Source organism: Onychostruthus taczanowskii, unplaced genomic scaffold (assembly GCF_017590055.1).
Source record: "Onychostruthus taczanowskii isolate IOZ18803 unplaced genomic scaffold, ASM1759005v1 scaffold8, whole genome shotgun sequence".
NCBI lineage: Eukaryota > Metazoa > Chordata > Aves > Passeriformes > Passeridae > Onychostruthus > Onychostruthus taczanowskii.
Window position 1 is genome coordinate 14,165,203 of NW_024505892.1, and position 25,053 is coordinate 14,190,255.

A 25,053-nucleotide genomic window follows, 5' to 3' on the forward strand; every position below is an offset into this window, starting at 1 on the left:
AACAAAAAAGAACATGGTCCAGAGTATTCAGCTGACAGATCATTAACCTTTAATACACTTTGTGACATATTCAAGGCATATTTTAAATCACATTTTATTACTATATTCCAAAAAAATAAAACCCAAACCCAACGACCCCCCACCAAATATTAGTTTTAGAAGTTACACATATATAAATACAGTTACAAAAAGGAAAATATTGCCTTAAGAATTCCAGTTACAAAACACAGATGCATTTACTAAGATTAATGTTTAATGTCACTGATCTGAATCTGTGTAAGCCAAAGGAGTCTATTAAAACCAATAGATTTGTCACATGAAACAAGCATTCAGTTATTAGAAGTCTTGTCTATTCACCATGAATTCCACATACTCTATTCTGTGAATACAAAGTGTACTAATATATTTACACTCTGAAGTCTAAACCACAGTGTAAAAAATATAAACCTCTTCAGAAATTAAGACACTTCTGTTACATTTTCTGTACGAAATACTGCCATGCAGTGTTCTCACCTACATCTCAGCTGGGGGGCGAAATGCTCTTTTTGCCAGTGTAGTGCTGTACAGTCTCTGTACTGCTCTTGTGAATTTTCCTTTGCAGTTCCCTCAATTTCCAGAAGTGTATTTTGAGCTGCAGTGTCCTCCTGGGCTGCTCTCAGGACCTGGCAGGACTGCAGTGCCCACAGCACCAAGCCCATGCAGAACTGCAAGGAGCATCCCACCTCCTTGGCAGCTCTCACAGCCACCATTTGAAGGACACCAATTCTGGATCCATCTCACAGGAGTGACCTGAGGAGACACCTCAAGCCTGTCATCAATACAGAACTTATTTAACAAATGGTCAGCAAAGGCATTACAGCTTTACACAGCCCATGTTTGTTTAGAGAGGGATGCAGGTGTAAAGAAAGGGAGTAAAGAGACCACAATAACATGAGGCTTCTTCTATCCACAGTGCAAATTATCTAAGACTTCAAAAAAGTGACTGTGCACTGCCATTTTTTAATCTAAAAATACTGATTTCTCAGTACTGTTAGGGTATCCTAAACATAAACATAAACTCAAATAAGACACTGCTGGTTTTCTCTGTATTTACACCAGCAGATATATTTGGGACCCAGAAAACCAAAACATTTGTGGTAGTTTCCAGCGAGGCCTTACAATCACCTGATTTTCTTCCTGCTTTACTTTTTTCTACCTCAGCTCCAAACTCTAAGCATTAGCTTTCTTTTCAGGGCCTACATCTGTTGTGCTTCACCTGAGCATTTTCAATGCTCTTCTTTAAGTCAGCTACAGAACACTTTCTGTATGAGTAACATGAGCCAGGAATTTGAATGTGCCAACTTCTTGGGGTGTCCCAAGAGCAAAGCAGAAGAGCTGAGCTCATCAAACACATCTTCAATGTGAACAAGCACAGAACTGCCCTGTCTGACCAGATACACACTATCCTAAGGAAAGCAGTCTCACAAGTTGCTAAGATTTAAGAGGGAAATGTGCAAGAAGATGAATATTTCTTTTCTTTTGTTTTCATTAATAGAAACAGACTAAAACAACCACAATTTTCTAAGCAAGGCAAGCTACCAACTTGCCTCTTTCTCATGCAGAAAAACAGATGCTGTGTCTGCTGACCAATCTGGGTGATGTGTTAAAAGGCAAATGACAAAACCTCCTAAAAATGGGTCACTATGCCAAAATGCTACCTTCATTCTCTTGAATACGGATTTTTCAGGCTCCAGTCAGGCTACCCTAGGACATTAAACCAAAACTTTGCAGCAGCCACATGCTGCTTCTGCCCTTTGCACAACAAATAACCACCTCATTTGTTTCTAATCCTGTCTATAAGGCTTTATCCCAGGTGCATATTTACCTGCTTTCAAAGCAAGCTTGGGGTTTCTTTTGCTAAAAGAAGATACCCTGGGCACACGCTTTTTTTTGCCAAGTTTGTATTTGTTTTGAATGTATTTTGAGAAAGTAATTGGACAGGCGTCTAAAGTTCAAGATGTACAGGAAATTATTCAGCAGCAGATACTATTGACACAGCACCCTTGTGATTCTACAGATCCCCTAACAAATGTTAGAAGTTTCTGTGTTACACCAAACACAGGACACAAGCAGGAATGGATGGCAAAACCTCAACCTCACAGTTCTTGGGCTAAAACATCCTGAATGAACTTCAGTGTACGTTGATACAGGAAAGCATCCTTCTTCTTTGGCTTGCAAATATTTAGATGATTAACATCCACTGGAATAAGGTCTCCAATTCCTATTTCTGGACAAGGGAAAAAAAAAAAAGTTCATACCAGAGTTCATAAGACAACCTAGACTGAAAAGAAGATCTTGCATTAGCAATTTCTCTCTCAAGAACAACTTCTCCTATCTTCAGTAAAACTCTTTGTTCATCATTATTTTTTCATGTGCTAAAAGCATCAGTACACACAGTTATGGCCTGATAGAGCTCTGTGCTGCCACAAAACCCACACTGGCACACAACACCATCAGGTCAGAGTTCTACTGTCTTTGTTTGAAATACACAAGTGTACATTTCTCCATACAGACAACTTTGCTGAAACAAAGCTTCATTTACTGACAGCACAGCCCTGACTGAGGTTTAAGCACTGATATGATCAGGGATGTAGTTTAATGCATGGTAACTTGAATCTGATCACCACTAATTGCCCATACCCCTCACACAAATACTTTGACATGGACATTACAATTTGGACTACAATGAACCTGAAACATGCTGTGAATCACTACGCACATTTCCATATAAATGAAATATTTATGTTGCATAATTGTAGAATACAAATATTTCATTTTCAGCTACTGATTTTGGGCACACTACAGCAGTTACTCTTTCTTGACAGCCATCACTACTAACTTTGCAGTTAGGATGCGGTGATTGCCACTTTCCAGTTTATTGTCTATTCATTCATCAGCAAGAGAAACCCTCCATTTTGCCTTGACTTCTGTACCTCAAGCCATGAAAAATTACACTAGAGCAGGATGAAGCTCTGCTTTCATGTGCCCAAGCAGACATGCAAGAAACAGGGAGTTGTTCATCAGCCTGTCTTTTGAACAGAGGGCCTGCTACAGACCTGCCATGTGCCCTCTAAAGGTTTTCAAGAGCACTCATGTGCTGCTCTAGGCGTCATCCCCAGAAGAGGAGACATGCTACAAAATTGCAAGTGTGAACTACTCACTTGGGTTCTGTTATTCAGCTCTCTTTTTAACCTTATTTTGTTAAATAATAAAGAAAAGGTCCAGTTTTTCAGTCCTTGACAATAAAATTGCATCAGCAACATTTTTGCAAAACATTGCTGCTCAAGAGGATATGCTGCAAAAGACTGCTAAATAGTGACTCAGATAAACAGGGATGTATAATCCACCTTTTTCAGAGTATCTAACCTTGCACTCAAGCTAGTGGATTTAGCTGGTGGAAAGTCTGATCTAAAACCTACCAAAGCAGCGTTTTCTGGCTTTACAGATACCTTGGGCAGTGCAAAATAAAGACTGAAAATATAAGGCTTAAATCAGTTTTCTAAGTTGAGCATATATAAATAAAAGGAAGGGAAACAAAATGTATGTTTTCCCCTTCTCCTAAAAAAGACAAAAAGACGGAGGAAACTCTTCAGGAGGCAAACTCTATAGCTGGAGTTCACGAGATGTGGAAGGTAAAGGATTCTTAACACTGAAAACCAGCTTTGTGACTTTTTCCTTCCATTAGCAGTTGATGAATTTTCTTAGTTTTTTAAAGGAGAAAATAGCTGGAATGTGCAGAAGCACCTGAAACACTATGCAGCCTACCTATACAAAGATAAAACACAACTAGTCATAATTCCAAAGGAAAGGACTCCAACATCAGACCAGGGTCTACCCTGCTTTTTTAACAAATTCTGATTTCAGAATTTATTCTGAATTTATTCTGATTTCAAAAAAATCAAAACAAACAACTGCTATTCTAAGATCTAAATGCAGCTGCTTCTGATCTCATCAGGGAGGCTCACAAAAAACCCCACACTGTAATGGACTTATTTTTCTAGGGTTTTTACCATAATATTTATCACCTTTTCTTGTTATAGATGCTTACATCAATATGTACCAAATCAAATAAATTAAATGGCTATTTCCTCACTTACCTGCTGACTCCACAGGTACAACATGCAGTTTTATCATGCTGCCTATGTGTGTTGGTAGGGTTTCTGCAAAACTCAGCACTGAAAATTTCTTGTCTTTGGCAAAAGACAAGAAGTCATCGTTCAGCTCTTTAAGGGCAGGAGAATCTGAGGAAGAGCAACACAATTTTTGCAGCGTTATGAGGTTATAGCACTCTTCTGGCAAGACTACATTGCTAGAGATGTTTTTATTACTGTGACAGTAAAAGGTGCAGCATTTTGTTTATAATCCCTTTTCCCAACTAGCATATGCAACAATTTCTTCTTACTCCCCCATTCCCCCTCACCTCTGCAACCAAATGAAACAGCTACTTGGAATTACTTGCAATAATTCAACACACAACCCAAAACATAAAAAGTAAGCCTGTTGTTTTTCCCCAGCTTTCTCTGACAGCACAGTGAAAAAACCCAAAGCACCAAGAAGAGATTAGCAGAGTTCCTATTGCTAGATGGTAGCAAAGTGAACCTACCCTTGCTGAGCTCTTTAACCTCCACAGAGGGGAAGAGGAGATATCTGGCATTTATAGAATATTCAGCCAGCTGGGAACCATGGTGAGGTACGCTATAAAATACGATTCCTCTGGTGTTGTTTACAATTTTATCCATTTCTGGATTCTTGGAAGCATCCACCAGCATCTTTTTGACTAGAAGACCTGGCAACAGAAGCTGAATTAATGTAGGGATTTAAATCACTGGGAAATAATGACCATGCTATATTAACCATGAAACAACTAACCATATTCTTGCCTTGGTTGATTAGTCCTTAGATTGTCAAATATGTAAGATTAACTTGAAAAAAACCCAAACCACGCTTGAGGAGGCATCAATATAAAATGTCAATGAATTATGCAAATCCAATTTTGATTTGTTTTATGTGTTGCTAATGACATTTACTATATGCCTGATCATGGAGAAAATTTTGCCTCTGGATTTTCATTTACATGAATTTCAACTCGTTGAGTTTTTAAATCAACACAGTAAGAACAAACAGCAAAATCCTTTCAAAATGTATATGCTATTAATTATAGTGCATTAAGAAAGTAGACATCTGTTTTTCATTTTTAGGTCTTTGCCAATTTTTTTAATAAACCATTCTGAATAATTGCATTTCTACCTCAATTTGGTTAATGGCTTGTTCTGAAATCTTTAATGCAAATAAATGCTTTATATCAAGCAGGCAACATGCTTACCACCCATGCTATGGGATACCCACACCAGAGGTCGGTCTCCAATCCCAGCAGCTTTGAGCTTGTCAAGCAGCTCACTGCTCCTGAAAGCAATAGATTCCCTGCAAAGAAAAAACAAACACAGGCATAATGGAGCATGACAGGTTAAAAGGCAATGTTGAAACACAACAAATTTTAGTGCTGCACATTAGGAAAGTGAATTAGGTAAACAAATATTAATTATTTAATTACTGTTTCTACATTGAAAAAAGCCAAGAACTTTTGTAAGGATCGCTTCACAAGGACAACGGGAATTGAGCTAAATTCAGTTTCTTGCTCTTGCTAGAAAGTCTTACTATAACTTCGCTCAGCAAACATTTGTTTTCTTGACAAGCTGTTTTATGGACTTTTAAATAGTTTCACTTACACATTGTAGCAAAACAGTTGTTATTCTATGAAAGCAACATCAACACATAATGAACTTTACACCCTGCAACATGAACAAACCTCATACACTTTGCTAAACAATGCTCAACATGTGGAGCAATGCACAGAAATTTAAAAACTAAGTGCATGATCAACCAATACATTTAAAAAATCACAACTAGTGTCAGTTACACTTGCCAGACAATCTCCAAATGCTTTCTACTGGAATAGTATGAAAGCATAATCATCTCCATTTTATAAACAAGAAGACAGAGCTCTGGAAAGGATAACCTACACATTAAAGTTTGAAAATGAATCTGCAGCAGAACCAAAACAAAACCAATGCCAATGCCCAATCCAAGCTTGAAAGTGCAACACTTGCACTTTGCTCTTTGCAGTGTAACAAGAATCAAACACAGAAGGCCCTTGGGTAATGAAAACATCAGGATATGGGGGCAACCACTGTGCAAAATAATTCACCTCATCTCTATTGGTCTCAGCATTCCCACTAGAAATTGCTTTATAACACATATGAAAAGAATAATCAAATGTGTCTTTTCAGATGAGCAGTATGCTCTAGGCTAGCAGAGACATAAAAATTCACTTTTGAAACAGTGAATGAGACCATACATTTAAGAGCAAACCTGAGGTTGTTTTTCTACTGCGACCTCATTGTTCCTGCTAGTTAAAAATATCTTCAATATCTTTCATTTATTATTTAACCATATAAAATTATAAAATTATCAAATATTATGGTTGGGTGACCATAAATAGCTGGTAATGTAATTTTCCATTTTATAATGAAAAAGATGTTACCTTTGGGAAAGAAAAAGGAAATCTATGTTTATTTCTTTTAACATGCTTACTCCGGACAGACACAAGAAGAGTTTTCTTAGAATTATAGAATCATTTACGTTTAAAAGACCTGTAAGATCATGGAGTCCAACTGCTAGCCCAAGGTGGACAGCCAACTCCACCACAAACCCATGTCCCTAAGAGCCTTATCTGCCCGTCTTTATATTATCTTCAAGGATCAGGACTCAACCCTTCCCTGGGCAATCTCTTCCAGGGCTTGACGATGCTTTTAGTGAAGAATTTCTTCCTAATACCCAATCTAAACTTCCCCTGCTGCAATTTAAAGCCAATTCCAATCTTCTTGGACCTGCACAGGTAACCACCTACATGCTCCTTACTGTAATTTTTCTGCCTAATTTCAAATAGGCACATTATCAGTCATGTGTTCCTCATTTTCTCCCTGCTTACATGTTTTCCTCAATGCAATAATTGCATTGATCTTTCATATAGCCAGAGAGAGGAGGGAATGAACAAGTACCAAGTTCCCAGTCTATTATACCTGTTGAATTTTTTTTCTTCCCTGCACAAAAACCACTATTAATTTTCAGATTCTTAACCTGTAAGCAGCCATGCACATGCCCCTGCTGCAGTACACAAGTTGAATTTGCAGTACCAGTTACATGCTGAAATATCTGCAAAAATGTTTGAAGGATTCTGATTTAAAGATCACTGAACCTAATAACCAAATTCTATTCAAGACAAAAAACCTTTACAGGCTCAAAGTGTTCTTATTTTTCAACACGTTTGGTGGCAGCATCTTCCTCTGACCTACCCTGTTCAAGGTCAGTAAAAACAGCATTCCTCTGGCAAGGGCAATTACACTCTAATTGAATCAGATACAGTTATTGTATTTAATCATCAAAGTAACATTCTTTTAATAACAGAATGTTTGCACCAGAAATAGTGTGGCCAGCAGGACTAGGGAAGGGATTGGTGAGGCAGTACGTCAAGTCCTGTGTTCAGTTTTGGGCCTCTCACTACAACAAAGACATTGAGGCTCTGCATCAGCTCCAGAGAAGGGCAATGGAGCCAGTAAAGGGTCTGGAGCACAAGTCCTGTGAGGAGAGGCTGAGGGAACTGAGGCTGAATTGATTAGCCTAGAGCAAAGGATGCCCAGGGAAGACCTTATCACTCTCTACAACCACCTGAAAGGAGGGTGTAGCTGGGTGGGAGCTGGCCTCTTCTCCCAGGGAACCAGTGACAGGGACAAGAGATAACAGGGAAGGTTTAGGTTGGATATCAGGAAAAATTTCTTCATCAAAAGGGTTGTGATGCTCTGAAACAGTCTTCCCAGGAAGTGGTTGAGTCCCCATTCCTTGAAGCTTTTAAAAGGCATGTGGATGTGGCACTTAGGAACATTGTTTCATGGTGGCCTTGGCAGTGCTGGGTTAATGATTGTACTTGATAATCTAAAGGGTCTTTTCCAGCCTAGATGATTCTATGAAAATATATGCTTCATTTTACCAGGTGTATAAAGTCACAGTACAGTGATTTTTTTACTGTGCTTATGAAGCATTATTGTGTCATTTAAAAAAGAAACCCCTTAAGACAAAGTTGTAATTTCATAACTAATAGCATCATTTAGTGTCTCCCTTAACATGAAGCAAAATAGACTGTAAGAATTAATGAAATTGCCACATGTAGCTATCCATGAGGCTAAAAACTTCAGCATACCATGACTATACTTAATATTTTTCCTGATTAGATTTTTCAAAGCATCAGGAAACGTTAAATTGACTCTTTCACAGTAGGTAATCCTAAGGATCAGCTTTATAGGTCTGTGTCCTGCCCTCTCCTCCAAACTGCAGGTGCTGCATTTCTTACCTTTGAGCCTCAACAGGACATTTTGCTTTCCAGTCACTCAAATGGGTGTCATACTCCACAGATATGATTCTAAGGGAAGGACAGTCTGAAGCAAGCCATGTCTAAATTAAAGAAAAGCAAAACCAAAGGAGCTTATAATCGATATACTTAAACTCTTGAAAGCAATGGAGAAAAGATGCTACTATGGGGACAATATCAAGAAATACTTTTGCTCTTCAGTTAATCTCCAAATATATGTTACACCTGGATTATCATTCTTTTATCACATGCTGGTGAACTCTAGATGTTTCTGAGCCACAAAGCAGGCAAAGAACAAAGATTCATCTCTAACTCGTGCATTCTTGGCTCCCTCTCCTGGCTGCAACGAGTTACTAAGATTACCAACAGGACTGATCAGTTCAAATTTCAGAGACACTTTTAGTGGCTATACCAGTGTGAGTTTGCTTGGAGCAGTAATTACTTATTGACCAACAATACTTAAATAACAATCTGCACAAAGTAAGGTACTCAGACACCTAGGTAAGAAAGGGAACTTAATTTCAAATGTTATTCTATAAATCTTCCTCAGCAATAACGTTCCATTAAAAAAAGAAAAAAAAGAAGAAAGAGCATAAGGAAAGCAGCCATTGCTTCCTCTTTCACTAGCATGTGAATGATGTTGAGAACATAAAACTTGGCAGGGATTTTTCCTTGCAAGAACAACAAACAAGTCATTAACAAAAATTTATCATCAGGAACTTGAAACTGCCACTTGTATAACGAACTACAAGTAATTGAATTAAAAAGACATCTGCCAGACAGTGTCCTCCTAGATGCTCGGGACAGCTCTAATGAATGAGCAAACAGCAGCCACATGTGAAAATGTTACTGTCCTTTACCTTTGGCCAGCACTGAGTATAGTCCTCTTCCCCTTCTGAGGCCTTTCTATCCAAACACCGGTCAATGTCCTGCTGTCGCCAGGTTTTAAACGCTGCTCCCAAAAGACCATGAACGAAAAGGATGTCTGCTCTGACAGGCTGGCTGATCAACCAAAAGGAAATTTTGAGATATGTGGTATGTGTTCTTTCAACAAATTGGAACTTTTAACCTAAGGGATGCCAAAATGCTTTTTCTAACATTACATGTGACTTCTTACCTTATGGACAACATTTCATGATATTTCAAAGAGCATACTCGGATAAAAACAAAAACTAGGAAAGCACACAGAAGAAAGATATAAAATGAGGTATGGAAAGTACACACCTCACAAATCATAATTTTCTATAATGAAAAACACCTTTCCTGCCAGCTACTGTTCCTGTGGCTTCGTAGCTCCAGCCTTATCATCACATTAGATCTTCACTGTAACCAGAGTACACCAATGACCCAGGGAATAGTTGCTACTGACACCCATGCTGGAGATTGCTTTAGTCCCAGACACACCATCACTATTACTGAGGATGCAAATTTACTGCATCTTAGGCCAACATGTGCGGTTGCCAGTAGAATAACTACAAGGCACTGTATCCCAAGTCAAAGTGCAAAGGTTAAACAGTTGCAACCCACACAAAGCAGTAATTAATTTCATGTTTGGTGTTCGGATTTTCCAGACATTACAGTAATACTCTGTCCACACCTAGGGACTGCTCCAACCACTTTTACTGTTCTTCTACTTGAGAATCTAAATTCAGTCCTTTCAACCCACCAAAGAACAGGAGAGGCGAGGTAACATCAGTACAGCAGCACTCTGATGCCAGCTCTTCCCAAGTTTTGTAACAGAACAGAACAAGTAACTCCAGCATGTACAATGACTCCTTCTACTTTACCTGCTACGATATTGTGGATGCAAGACATAAACACCATCTGGATATTTTTCTTTCACCATGTCCCTGTCTAGATTAGCCAAAGCTCTGGATGCATGAGAAGACTGAATGATGTGTGGGGATTTCATTACTTCAGCAAGTACAGAAACCCAACCTACATTGAGAAAAGGAAGAGGCAGGTCAACTAATAGAAGTATCATCTGAACAACAGAATTCAGAAACACCAACCATCAAACCATACATCTGAAAATAGATGTTAAAACTTAAGAACGGCAACGTCAAAATAAATTATTTCAATCTACTCTTTATCTCAGGAAAGTCAAGGCTAAGTAAGTGGAATCTCCTAAATTCAAAAATTAAGATATATTTTACTACCCTTTATTTTATGATCTGAAGAAGAAATCCTTCTCAGAAGAAAAAGAAAGTGTATTAGCAAGTCAGTACAGCTGTAGCAAGGACAGATCTCAAATCTCTTTTTGCAGGTAAAATGCCAGGAAGATGTAGACAATGAAGCTTAAAGCATAAGAAAGGCAGAGAAAACAACCTACAGGAGCAATGGCAGGCAAAAAAATTGATGCTTGCTGTGAAAGTACAATAACTTCTAATTTTAAAATCTAGCATAAGAAAAACTATGTGATTAAAATATCTTTTCTATTCTAAAATTTGTATACTGTTTACACATTAGAAATATAAGACAATTAAATTGGATACAATCATCAATAAAAATTTAAGTCAAAGATACTATGACTTACAAACACTATGATACTCTAACTGAGGTGTAAAATTTTCTCAAACATGGATGGGAACTTTCATAGACTGCTGAGAAATGTGAAGGAATATCTTTTATGTGTATATGCACACGTTTCTTCAAAATCCTGATAAATCTTGTTGCTAGCAAAAACAGCCTATAAATCACAGTTACATTACAAGTCCATAAATAAAACCTGGGAATTTACTTCGTGAGCATTGTTTCAAAACCATGTACATTATCTTGCTACTAGTATAGTCAGGAAGCTGCTAATTCAAAATCATTTACTGTAGACCGAGGAAAAGAGCAAATTGACATTTGAGTTTTGCCTTAAACTAACAAAACTACTAGGACCTTTGAGGACTGTAATCTTTATTTAAGAATAATGTATTTAAATTATGTTTCTAAGCAGAATTTCTGCTGACCACTATGAAAGTTGTACTTAAGAAGAATACTATCTAAAGTCTACTTTCAGTTCTCCAAACACAATGGCGGACTGCCAAGACATTCTGACTAAAACTAACTTGGTCTCTGGTTTTGCACTTCTCTTAAATGAGTCAAGATGAAGAGTCAAAAATAACTGTTCAGAATAAAAAATAAGTGTTCTGCCCCCAGACACCCCATCACAGTAATGCACTACACATTTTTCTTCTTCCCATGCCAGCAGTTTTTGCAAGAGCAAGAGCCTTAGAGGTTCTTTCCTCTTATGCATCATCCAGCAATAAAAGAGAAGCTTTATCAACTCTGGACTAGCAGTATCTGACTGCTCATCTCTGGAGTTTGAAACAGTTTGAGCTCCCTGGGACAGAGCTCTCAGTACAAAAGGAATTTTAGACAGTGAATCAATCTCTTCTATATGTATGGTTTCAACAATCATAAGAATTTAAGAACGGTGCAAGAGTCCAGGACAAAGGCCTTTATGTCCAGTTGCCTTTCTTTAGAAGTGAGCAGTAGGGAAGCTGCAGACCAATATAAGAATAGAGCAATAAAAGGACAATTATACAGCTCTGATTCTAGTCTATACTGTCAGATCTTCTGCAGTCAACTTTGTTTCCATTTGTAGAACTTTATGGATTTTTCATTTCATGAATGTGTCTCATCATTCTTTCAAGCTTTGTGAGTCTTCAACTACCGTAATGTTTTGTAGCCAAGTTTTATTTTGGTCATGCAATATATGGAAAATACTATTTATTTGTTCTGTCTCTTTATAATTAATGTGCAAGAACCTTTGGTCTGGCATTACAACAAACAGCAGATGACCATTCCCTCTTTACCAGTGAAAAGAATTTTATAAATCTCCATCATATTCTCTTTCAGTTGCTTTTTCCATGCTAAGTGTCTCAGTCTAGTTATTTGTGCTTCATATCACAGCCACTGCAAATTTTTAATCACCCTCACCATCTTTTCCTGTGCCTTTGCTACTTCTCCTCTGTGTACAAATGCACACTGTATTTGATATCAGACATCAGCTTGGATTTATAAAACTGCATATTGACATTTTCTAGAATAGAAATCTACCACTGAGACAGCTTTCCTTTTACCTGCACGTACTATGGATGAGTGAAGACGTTCATCCAAAGCCATGTTCCCAATAATGCGGATTATGTTCCTCTGTATCTTGGCTGAATCTTTACGTAGCTGGTATATCCTCTGCAGTAGCTGGAGGCCTCCTTTAGCTTCAATTTTATCACAGTGAGAAGAAATCTGTCATTACAAAGTAAATACAGTGACAATAAATAGATGTTCTGCAAAAGGTTTTTTAGATGCTTGTTAATTAATAAATTAGGAAGTTTTAAGAAGCAGGTATAACACAGCCCTTGTTGCATGGAAATTATATTAATCTAGAATTTATTATGCTATATTTGAAGAGGAAATAGATGTTTTAATATGCAAAATGCATAATTCCTATGAATTGACAACTTGAAAATCTCCAAGTACCACCTCTCTACCCTTCCTCATGTCTGAGAGGGATGAAATGGTCTCCACTTGGCAATCAAATTTCAACTCAGTTTTGAGAGTCTGAACAGGTCAATTGTCTGTATTTGCCAAAGCACTATCTCAACCACAGCCACATGTCCATCACCCAAAATGCAATCATTATAATTCCTTCTCTTCAAAACGAAAAAGATGTTTTACATTCCAAACAGTACTGCTATCATTACTGATCCTAAGAGAAACAATATAGTCCAGATGAATATGCAGGGTAGCTTTGGAACTGCTGATATCCTCAAGCCTGTGGCTTTCAACAGGCATTTGGAATGAGTACAGTCACAACTTGCTTAAACTGAAAATCTAGAATATAACAAATTCCAGACAAAATCAGAATTTCTATGTATATGGAAGATGTGAAAAGAATACCAGGAAGCTGCACTTCATCCATCCCAACTATCAGTAACCATTTGATGTTCTCAACACTCTGTTTTTCAGAGTTCTAGGCTTCTGAACAATTAAATGTACACAGAAGAACGTAGCAATAGGAAACAAGAAGCAACATCATCATAAAATGTCTTCCATACTCCTCATCTGTGTCTACAAAAAGCAACTGGTGCTGGGAAGGCCACTGTATTAGCTGCTTGCTGTGCAATATTCTGCCCAAAGAATACCTTTGTGTATGGGTAAGGTTTGCATTCTGTTCTGGTTTCTGATTAGAGTGAATTCATGACATTATTTTTCTTTGTGAAAACCTGGCATTACATCCTCAGAGCCACCCTTTTACCTCTTCAAAGATACATACAGGCACAGTACAGGGGAATTTGTAAGGGTGAATTAGAAACAACAGAACTTACACGCACTTCCTCACGAGAAAAAAAACTAATTTGTTACAGGAATGCGTTCATTTCACACCCATCTCATTTGTTTAAACATTCTTACAGAAGGAGAACGGGGTAGCAGACAAGGAAATGGCAACTCCTTCCCAATACATGAGAGTGCATTAGAGAGGAATGTCCATAAATGTAGCTTTTCAGTTACAGTTTAAAGACAAATTACCTTAGAATGCTGTACTAAAGCCTGCAAGCAAAAGAGTTCCACTGTCTCTGAAGGGATTTTACCCAATGTCTCGCAATATGGAAGTCCATTTCCTCCAAAACACCATAAGCCTCCCTGAAATGAAAAAAACATAAAAATAGTAACACATTTCAAATGGCTACATAAAAAAGAATTCCTAATCTAGAATGTTAAGTGTGTAATGATCTACAGAAATTGCTTTAAAGAGTGCACAGCATGCATGCACTTCTCAAAATGTACAAATTACACAACAGTACATCATAAAAGTATTTACTATTTTTAACTGGAAATATTAACTAGATTTTCAGTGTGTAGTTTCCTTAGTCTATTAACTTCACAACATACAATAAAGGGGGAAAAACCTAGTATTTTCGTTTTGTTAATGAATGTCATCTTTTAAGATCATTTGCTTAAGCATAAAAAAGCAAGAATCAGCATAACTCTAGACTTGCAAAACTTAGAAGAGGAGGAAGAAAGGTCTTCAATATGTGGCTCAGCCTCAGAAGACCAGTTTCTCAATCACGCAGCAGAAAGACCAACATAACCTTGATAAAAATCAAAATACTTCCAAGTGTGATGTCTTACCAAAGCTCCCTTTGTAGCACGAGCTCTGGCTGTGAAAACAGTAAAGGAGTGATAGTGTAAAAATAGCACACATAACTCTGTCATAGAAAATAAAGAGTTATTGCACTCTGGAAACTCTAAACCAAGACTGACAAGCATTGTTATTAAAATGACATTCATTTTTGTTATTGCATCTTATAAAACATAACAATCACTGATTAAGGAAGTCAGAACTTTTAAATTCACAAGACAGAGTGGATGAAACTGACATAAATATTATTTTTAAACAATAATGGCACTTTAAATGACATTCCTAAAGCCACTTAAGAAGTTGTTGCACAGACACAGTTGGAGGATTCCTAGATCCAGGTCCAAAAAGACCACAGACTACTGCAATTCTGGTTTAGTAACAGGGACCTATTTCAAAGAGGCACTTCCATGTGATGTAACAGAGTTTACTATTTAAGGTGTGCTAACAACCTGCCATTTTACTAGAGACTTAAGTGAGATTTAATAATCTCATCAGTAAAAGAACATTCAAACAACAGTAAGATGAAATGTGAAAAATCATTTTATGAGCACTACAAGGGGAAAGAATATTTTGGACAGTGTTGCAATGTCTGCTTAATGGGAAGGCTTGTAAGATATAATCTTTAACTACACCTTTCAACTAGCACAGCTGGGAAATACAAACAAGCTTTCAAGCAGACAGACTGTATTTACAAGAGATTTTGCTCATGTTCTACTCATGTTCTGTATTTCTCTTCCTCTTACAATGATAAAAATATGGAAAAAGATTTTTATCTTTGAGCTCTGCAGGAACAAAGAGCCCAAACAGTTCTGTTCTGCAGATGGAAACTCACCCTTTGTGCAGCAAGAGTCTGGCTACTTTCACGTAATGCAAGAGATGTGAAGTACTGGACACATGGATCAAGACCAGTCTGAGGTAAAGATACCAACAACAAGCGAAGTTCATCTTCTATGGGATAGTCCTGTGAGAAGTAAGCATGAACAGATTTTAGGTTATTTTGTTCAAAGCATGAAGCAAAATGCAGAAGAGAGAAATATTTGAAATAATGGAATCAGCCATACTAATGAGGCCATAAAATATGAACCTTAGACTTAAGTGCTCTGTAACTTCAGTTTAATAGTTTTATCTGTAAAGACTTTGGAAACTGATAATTACAAAACCACCAAATAAATGATAAAAAGCAAGCTTTACATTTCATATTTTGGTGATATTATTCTAATGGTTCCAAAGAGCAGAATAAAAACCAGTTCCTCTTGGCAGAGGAAACTTAGAAGTTCACCCTTAACTACACAGAAATTGTCATAGAATCATAAAATACTCAGAGTTGCAAGTGACCCACAAGCATCACAGAAGTCCACCTTCTGGTCCTGCACAAGACCATCCCAAGAATCACACCATGTGCCTGAGAGCATTGTCCAAAAGCTGCTTGGGTTCTGTCAGGCCTGGGGCCATGACCACTTCCCTGGGGAGCCTGTTCCAGTGCTCAACCACCCTCTGGGTGAAAAACTTTTCCTGATATCCAACCTAAACCTCCCCTGACAGAGCTTCAGGCCATTCCCCCAGGTGCTGTCACTGGTTGCCAGAGTGAAGAGATCAGTGTCTGCCTCTCAGCTTCCCCTCACGAGGAAGTTGTGACTGCAATGGTCTCCCTTCAGTCTCCTCCAGGCTGAACAGGCAAGTGACCTCAGCCACTCCTCATGTGGTTTCCCCTCAAGGCCATCCACCATCTTTGCCCTCCTTTGGACACTCTCTAATAGTCTAATATATTTTTTATACTGTAGTGCCCAAAACTGCACACAGTGCTCAAGGCGAGGCCACACCAGTGCAGAGCAGAGTGGGACAATCACCTTCCTCATCCACCAACTTGTGATGCTGTGCTTTTGGTGCTGCTCCATTAAAATGAATGTATAAATTATTAGTAAAAAATAAAAGACATTTCTTTTAATGTTTGGTCTGAAAAACTAATGTAAGTATTCATTTAACATATATTGATATATTGATTGATAGATCCAACAAAGTAATTTTATTTACCCACCATCATTGAATTTGCTGTTATTCTAATTCTTTGATAAAATCAGAGATGGAGACTTACTTGTGTAGAGTTGCCACAATGATTTGCTTCAACTTCCTAAGCAGCAGATTGGCAACTCTTAGCTTCAATCACCTAGCAATCACACTGCTGTAAAAATATATTCATAACCACATAACAGTGTAACCTAGTATTTAAGGACTGACTGGAACAGATCCTCTATCACATAATGTTACAAAGGCAAGAAAGCAAAGACTGAGAATACCACACTCAATCAAAGCTGATATTCAGAGTTCTGTTGGTTAAGTTACACAGGTATTTTCTGACAGGGCCTTCTGCCCCTCTTCATTCTATTAGCAGTCCAAAACACCTTGAATACTATACTTCATATGCCAGTTCTGTTTATTGAAGAAGCTGCTGACATGACTCCTCAGACCATAATATATATAATAAATACACATTTAAAATGTGTTAAGTTTAAAACTAAAAAAAAAAAAAAAAAAAAAGCAAGGCCAAATTTATATAATAAGGATCTGCTGGCACCCAAAAGCTGACAGTGAAGAGGTGGGCATACAGCAGAGCACCACAGTACTGCTGAGGAGACAAAAGGCCTCCAGGAGCATGCTCTGTGTGAAGGATTCTGTCAGTGCCAACAAGGCAATCCAGGATGATTTCTTCACATTGCCCACTGGATAGAGACAAGCAATGTGTCTGTCAGACTGGTAACTGGCTCAGACTTCACTGCTTGTAAATATGTCATGTGGATACCTGTCCAAGAATAATAATTGATCAATACTTCCAACCTTATTTCTTTCCATCATGCTACTCCCTAATGAAGATATACCCCAAAAGTGTATCACATATTACAGTTTTGTATTTTGGTATTTTACTACTAGTCAGTTCCTTTAGAAGAACTTCACTTCCAACAAAAGTCAACAACAAAAGTAGTAAAAAAGAAGTAAGCAACTAAGAATCATCTAATACTTACTCTTCCTTTACTTACAGTTTTTATTTTTGGCAATGGTGGTGGAGGCAGGAAAAAGCGAAGGTCAACATCTTTGGACCGAGCCAAACCTATAGCAGTCCTTTGATCACAGGTTTGAGCAACTGTGACATACTGATAATCTGTTGTACAAGAATTTCAATGTTAGAGTTAAAACTACCCTTATATACTTAATTTTGTTTTAAATGTAGTGTGTGGTCTACTTTGTAAATATACTTGAAAAGAAGAACCATCTCTCTGCAGTCTACTTAGAAAAACCCTTTGATTTTCTAACCACAAATTCCAAAAGTTAAAAACTGCAGACGCAAGACCAGCACTACACTGAGCTGAAATACACCTGGGCACTAACTGTTCATTATAAGCCAGTTTGATTTAGTGGCAAACTGAAGGAAAAGAAAATAAAATCTTGAAGTGGATCAACACAAACACAAAAATTTCCTTCTATTCCTGTTACTGTTATACAATTCTAGAACAAAACTGACAAGCCATTTAAAAGATACTTTTCACAGTCATAGATTGGCAACACTTTTCCTTTGGTCGAGGTAATTTATACCTGCAAACTGAACTCACTGGAGCTGAACACTTTGGTCCTAGTTGTGAAAAATCAGCACATACTTTCAGTCCTAAACTTTCTTGACTTGGTTTTGAAGCATCAGGTTTAAAAAAAGCCTGTTTCCCTCATGAGGCAGTTGGCAAGAATAGTCAGTGTTTGTGAAACGTCCAAATACTACAATGAGCACTACAGAGAAAGAGAGATAACAAAAGGCAACTAAATTCCTGATACTGGTTATCTTGTGCTCTGAAATCACCTGCTAACAGCATTCATCTACAAAGGACAAAGCTCAGTTTTGGTACATCCTAGCTTTCAAACATTTTCAAACACACTTTGCTGGTGTAAATTCCCTGTGGAAATTATTTAGAATTTTAAAAAGGCAATTTGAAACAAGATAAATCCCACAGTGTGGAATTGCACTGGAAAAGTGAGAGCCACAACTGACTAACTTACCAAAATGAGAGTCCAGAATGGAATGTCACCTAGTTGATGTAGCCTGGTGATGGAGGGGAGAGGAGGAAATACAAATACACATACACACACCTCCCCTTTACTTAGGGTTTCAAGGGTATTTGCTGCCAGAGCAAGAGGGAGAACTTATTTAATAATAACTAGGACAAAAAATGGCTTACAGATAATGCTTGCACATACAAGCCCTCTACCTCTGGTTTGTCATTACTACCTATCAGCTCCTAACCAATTTTTATTAACTTAACCAAGGGCCTTAAACTCACTCCTACAGAGGCTTATAAAAAAATAAATCACTGCCAAAACTTGTAACTGCATTAGCAATCCCAACAGAAAATCCAAGGAACTAAAGAGCATGAACTGCTCTCCATGCCACAGCAATGGTTACAATCCTCTGGTGGGGAAACAGAGAGATGCCTGCACTGCAAACACTTGCACTGTGTCAGGGTATTGGGAAAGAACAGCTACTTGAAATGTAAATAATTCCCCCACATTTTAGACCAAGTTTCAGAGCATATTTATGCTTCTTGCACCTACTAGCTTTTCTTCATGTTATCCGCAAACTTGGAACAGCTAACTGAGACTCTGTGGAATTTCTGGGACAAATTAGGCTACATCAGCATACATTACCATGCCAGTGACTGTTGCTTGCCAGGTCTTGCACAGCCTGCAGTCGGATCGCTTTGTCTTCTGACTGACTTTTCTTTAAGAGAAGCCATAAGGCACACTCATGATCTTCTCCATCAAATGTACTGAATTGTTCTTTGACCAGGAAACAAATGAAATCCAAGTTATTATTAATGAGCATTTCAACCAGCCATGTTTCTATTTGTGGAGTAATGAAATACGCTGTTTGTTAATATTTGAGTATTACTTGTTCACAGTAATTTAGAGTGCAACATTTTAACCTTAAATTAGTACAATGAACAAGGACAGAACGACATCAGTAAAATGCTGATCCTAAAATGGTGAGTTTGTCTCATTTTAGTGGCACCAAGTAGATATTTCATGTATCTACGTAACACACACAACCCCTGGCTGGCACTTACCAACCAGAATTACCAGCAGAAGGCGCAAGTTATTAGTAACCCTTGAGGCTCTGACCTTGAAGAATTAATTTCATAAGATGACAGTGGAGATGCACATTGCTATAATCATTTAACAGAGAGTTAAATGAGAATAGACAGCATGCCTCAGGAGCACAGTTTCTGATACAAATGGAAATTCTTGTTTAAAATTATTTGAAAAAGTATCCAAAGATCCAAAAAACTGTGCTGCTTTCGGTTAATACTGTCATTTTGATGAAAGCATACATACTTTTCTAAAATGAGACTTTGAGAGTATTTCATCCCACAAACACCTTTTTTACATAAAAATGATATCAAATATTAACTTGGTATCTTAACTTTTAAATATCTTCTAGAACAAGGAAAAAAACAACCCTCAAATCTCCTCTTAACCATCAGTTTCATTTACTTTAAGAAAATAAATTGTTTTAATACACAGAAAATAGACGACTGACTGATAATCCATATAAATATAGAAATTGTAAGCTATACTATCACTGTTTCAAGAACAAAAGAATGTGTTAACTTTGTAAGAAAAAAATGTTTTACTTCCTAACTGCCCTACTTTTTACTGTTAAAAAATAAAAATCATAGATAAAGTCCTGCTTTAGATACCTACCGTTAAAAGGTCTCCGGAAGATTTTAGCTTCTGTTTCTAGAATTCTCCTCACTGCTTTATGGATTTCTTTTCTGGCTTTGTATGTAAACCCTACAAGAGTATTTTTATATTACTGGAAGTCTGAAAGACAGTTCTCTCATCTCACTTTTCATAGATATATGGAAAAAGAAATACACACACATATACATATAGACACTGTATAAAGAGAATTATTTGATATATAGAGAACCATGTATAGAAATAACTATCTCAAAAAAAAACCCCAAACCAGTCAGCAGCTTAAAATAAATTTGGTGACATCTCTTGGTAACAGACTTCAGGAAATAAACTTTACTTGTTACATAAGGATGATTTCCAGAAACATTGTATTCTATTAGAATTCTGTTTTTAGAACTCAAACAATTATGCATCTTACCTTGATATTCACTTGGACTTAGAGAAGCTGTACGTACGTATACATAGGATTTAAGTTTTTCTTGATGTAGAGCTTGAGTATCAATTTGCAGTAACTTATTTAAGGACAGGACTTCATATGTAATGAATACGAAGCCTCTTTAAAGAAAAAAAAAGCTGCATATGAATATCAACTAAAACAACATAATAAAAATATAGCAAACACATTGGCATAAGTCATAGAGAATTTACAAACTAAATAGTCTGTAGATTATTTTAACTTAGCAAAGTAGAGAAAAGGCTGTAAAATACTTGAAATAACTTCAACTACCAGAAACTGTGCTTCATTCTACCATGTCTAACGTCCCCTAATATTATCTCATCTTTTGAAAGATACACATATTAAAATGTTAACTGTATCCACAAGTTACATATATGCTCATTAGTTACAACTTACCCTAGTATAAGTGATCCAGTTACCTTTGCAATTTTTCCTTGAAAAAATCAAAACCAAATGTCAAACAAAGTCGTGTGTATCACCTCAATATAAACACAGTTACCATGTGATTATCAGACAGTAGGAATACCAACCATTAAGAAAAAGCTTTAAAAAAAATGTCCATTGTTCTCTAGCTTTCAAGAAATTATTAACCAAAATTTACAACTGGAGAAAACATTACTTGATTCAGATTTCCTGCTCTCCTAAGCAAGATGACAAAACATGTATCCTGCCAGTGCTATTTACTTTGAATATTGCTACCTCTCAATTGCATGCACTGCTCAGCTACCAGAATCAACAGTAAACTCTCTCTGCCTGTAACATTAGCAGTGATTTGGAACTCCAAATAATTTTAAGGAGTTAACTTTTTCTTAAATGTTGCAGCTATTTCTTCAGTGTACATTATTACATATAGGACTATGCATGTTTTTTTGAAAAGTCCTGCAGAGTCTCCATGAGCAAATACTGATTCAATTGAATTATATTTAAAAAAAATAATTCAATTGAACCTAATTTATAAAGCAAACAGATAATAAATATACATGCTACTTGCAACAATTTGCCTTTTAAACAAAATTATTCCTTCCAGATTTCAGCTACTTTGTAGCTACAAAGTTGATCTGATTATCTGTATATAAGGATCTCTATACAGAGAAACTCTAATCATTACCAGCAGCAGCAAACCCAATGTAACACATCTCACCTATCATGAATAATTTCTTTTCCTCAGCATGAATTGGGAGATTTGCCCCACAACCACTGCTACCAGCTTCCATCTTTGTGAGGCCGTAAGAATTTTGCATGCAGACAAGAGGCAGCAGCTACATGTTGAAGAAATAACTGGCAGAGAAGTTTGAGAAAGAAAAAAATGCAATGCTTCCTGTACAGCAGAAATTGAAATATCCTATCTTTAATGCCCAGAAATAAATTTCAGAATTGTAAGAATTATCATTATATGCTGAAGACACCAAAGAAAACAGAGACGTACCAGAGCTTGAAGTAAATAAGGAAAAGAAAGAATAGAAACAAGCTTTATTCACTGTTTATGAATGTAAACAGTGAATAAAGAATGGCTCTAGATATTACAAAAAAAAGTCAGATACAAGTGGAATTGAAGATAGTTTAAGGAGATCACATTTAGTTAGGGAAAGACCCTCATCTAGTGTTTGTACCAGATAATCTGCTGGGGTCATATTACATATCACTACGCAAAGCAAGGTCAGAAGCAGAGAGCAGGGACAAACAGGAGCTTTTAATCACTAAGCATTCAAGCATTAAAACTTCAGTATCTTTTGATTATGCATGGTGTCATGTCATTCCTTTTTATTAACACTTCAGATCAATATATAATGAACCGTACTTACTGATATCATTCCAGGGTAGTTGTTTTTTTGTGGCTGGACCAGAAGTTCCTATTTTTCTGTAGCAAAATACACAGTAAGCAGCCACTGACATTCTGCATATTGAGGGGGAAAGAAAAAAAGTAATGATTGATTTGAAATTGAGCAGAAATCCTGTAGCTTTTTTTCCCTGTCTTTTTACAGCAAAGGTCATGATGGCAAAGGTCACAATAAACCATGTTTGTGTCATTTTGCTCCATAAAAAGCACTCCAATTAAAGAACTCTATAAATTTCTCAATTCATGGGCTAAATAATGGGCTGAATTTCAATTATAAGAAAAGTTTTAAGCAGTTTTTAATCAATTATGTTACTGTTGATTTTAGTGACTACATATCTCCAATTAACTTCTCTGTGTCTAGGTTTCCTTTCCTACTTCTTAGTCACTCTTCCCTAAATACCAGATATGGTCCTATCTCCATCAAGACATTACTCAGTATGACACAGGCATTAATACAACTCAGTAACCAACCCCTTTTAAAAGTTCATCATTTATTGTGTTGGCAAGTAAGTCTTTTATTTTGACTAACAAGACTTAAGGAACTACTACATTAAAAAAGAAAAAAAACCTAACACTTTTTGCATACAGTGCAGAAGTAACATGAAACTCCTATCTTCTAAGTGAAATTTTAGTGTCTGCATTGGTGCAATTGTACTAACTGAAATATTGAGTTAATGTGTTTATAGGGATGCAAAAACACACCGGTATCTCTCACACACAAATCGAATTCTTGTCAAATTAGATCTCTGTTACTATAATCACAATTAAGCCAAAATGATAAAATATCACATGTGTAAACCTGATGTTGAAATATGGAAGCCTGATAGTCTCCTTGAATTTAAGGTAATCTCTGCAGACCAAGAAAAGTGTTTATATCACTTTTATCATCAGTGTCCAACACCTCTGAACAAGGAGACTCTTTTTGTGTCCTTTTAACATGTCTTCCCTCTTTTCTTATTTCCCCAAAAGTTTTGATTTTTCTCTTCTCTCTTGCTTGTGCTTGGGAGATTTTTGGAAAACATCAGCATTATCCCAGCACTGTCAAAATCACTGCAGACTGCTTTTTGACTTCTGTCATTTCAACATTGTTTATCATTTCACTTCAACAGAGTACACCACACTGTGAAACACTTAAGACTTTGATCACCAGTCCTCTAGAGACACCTCTCCTGCCTCCAAACTCCATCTCATGACAGTTCCTTACCACCTTTACTCACAGAGTTGCAGTACTCACACTTACTCTCCTCTCTAACCACAGTCTGAAATAAACATGTGGTTCAGTGACAGCAAGTGCCACAATTACTAAAATTTAAAACATGCATCTGCAAGCACAGGAGGACGAAGTGAGCATCACTCCTCTGTTGCCAGGAGCTCCTGTTCAGGTCCGAGGGCAAGCATCAAATCATCAAACATTAAGGGTCTGGAATGGACCTTAAAGATCACCTAATCCCAACACCTCTGCCATGGGCAGGGGAACTCCCACCAGACCATGTTGATCACGGCCTTTTCCAGCCTGGCCTTGAACACTTCCAAGGTTGGGGCATCCACAACCTTCCTGAGAAATCTGTTGCAGTGTCTCACCACCTGCAAGCTCATGAATTTCTTTCAAAATAGCTGATCTAAACGTCTCCCCTTTTCGTTTGCACCCATTACTCCTTCTCCTGTAAGTTCCTGATTAAGTGTCCCTCTCTGACTTCCCTGCAGGACCCTTCCGACAGGGAAGGTTGCCCTGGGGTCTCCACACAACCTTCTCATCTCTAGGCTGAGCCGCCCAAACTTCCTCGTCCTGCTTTCACAGGGGAAGCGCTCCAGCCCTCTTAGCAACTCCATGGCCCATCTCCAGCCTTGCTCTAGCAGCTCCGTGTCCTTCTGATGTTGGGCAGCCCAGGTTTGGCCTCACCGGGGCGGAGGAGGGGCACAATCGCCGCCCTGGACGCGCCGCCCGCTCCAGCCGGTTGCTCTCGGGGCTGCGAGCGCGCACTGCCGGCTCACGCTCAGCTTTTCGTGCCTAGGCACATACAAACATAACGCAAAAGGACCCATTTCGCACCGTTCCACAGCTGGTCCAGGCAGCCCCGAGCCCCGTCCCGCACCGGGGTGCGGTCCCCACCTACCCGCCCCGCGACTGCGCAGCTGGGGCGCATTGGAAAAAAAGACAAAAACACCACCGCAAATCCAACTTTAAGCGATGCAACACGTAAAGGGACAAGGAGCCAGGCTGGGGTGGCTCTGTGCCTCTTTCCAACGGGGAGAAGCAGCGTCCTCAGTACCCTGACCCAGCCCGCCCGTCCAGCGCCGCCCGTCATCCCCCGCCCAAGCCGCCGCTCCCACCTTCCGCCTGCGCCGAGCTCCCAGCGGCGGCCCTCGCGCGCCGCGTGACGCCATCGCGCCGCCGGCAGCCCCGGCCAATCCGCGGGCGCTGCCGGGGG

At 38.0% G+C, this 25,053-nt stretch overlaps 1 protein-coding gene across 4 annotated transcripts; it reads right to left on the minus strand.

Moving 5' to 3' along the window:
• Positions 1-34: 34 nt before the first annotated feature.
• On the minus strand, positions 35-25,020 carry SERAC1 (serine active site containing 1). Of its 4 annotated transcripts, XM_041423678.1 has the most exons (18): positions 24,956-24,998; positions 22,590-22,681; positions 21,929-22,065; positions 21,184-21,220; positions 20,749-20,885; positions 20,334-20,423; positions 19,278-19,409; positions 17,627-17,748; positions 15,427-15,555; positions 13,982-14,095; positions 12,535-12,697; positions 10,249-10,399; positions 9,322-9,463; positions 8,444-8,544; positions 5,363-5,460; positions 4,643-4,825; positions 4,137-4,280; positions 35-2,266 (listed from the first exon to the last, which is right to left on the minus strand). In XM_041423678.1, the coding sequence occupies exons 3-18, from the start codon at positions 22,026-22,028 to the stop codon at positions 2,136-2,138; spliced, it is 1,974 nt and encodes a 657-aa protein (XP_041279612.1). In that variant the 5' UTR covers positions 22,029-22,065; positions 22,590-22,681; positions 24,956-24,998; the 3' UTR covers positions 35-2,135. The 4 variants fall into 4 exon arrangements, with proteins under 4 accessions (XP_041279612.1, XP_041279613.1, XP_041279614.1 ...); XM_041423679.1 differs by lacking the exon at positions 21,929-22,065 and having other exon boundaries at positions 24,956-25,020; XM_041423680.1 differs by lacking the exons at positions 21,929-22,065; positions 24,956-24,998 and adding an exon at positions 24,805-24,943.
• Between the last annotated feature and the right edge of the window lie 33 nt (positions 25,021-25,053).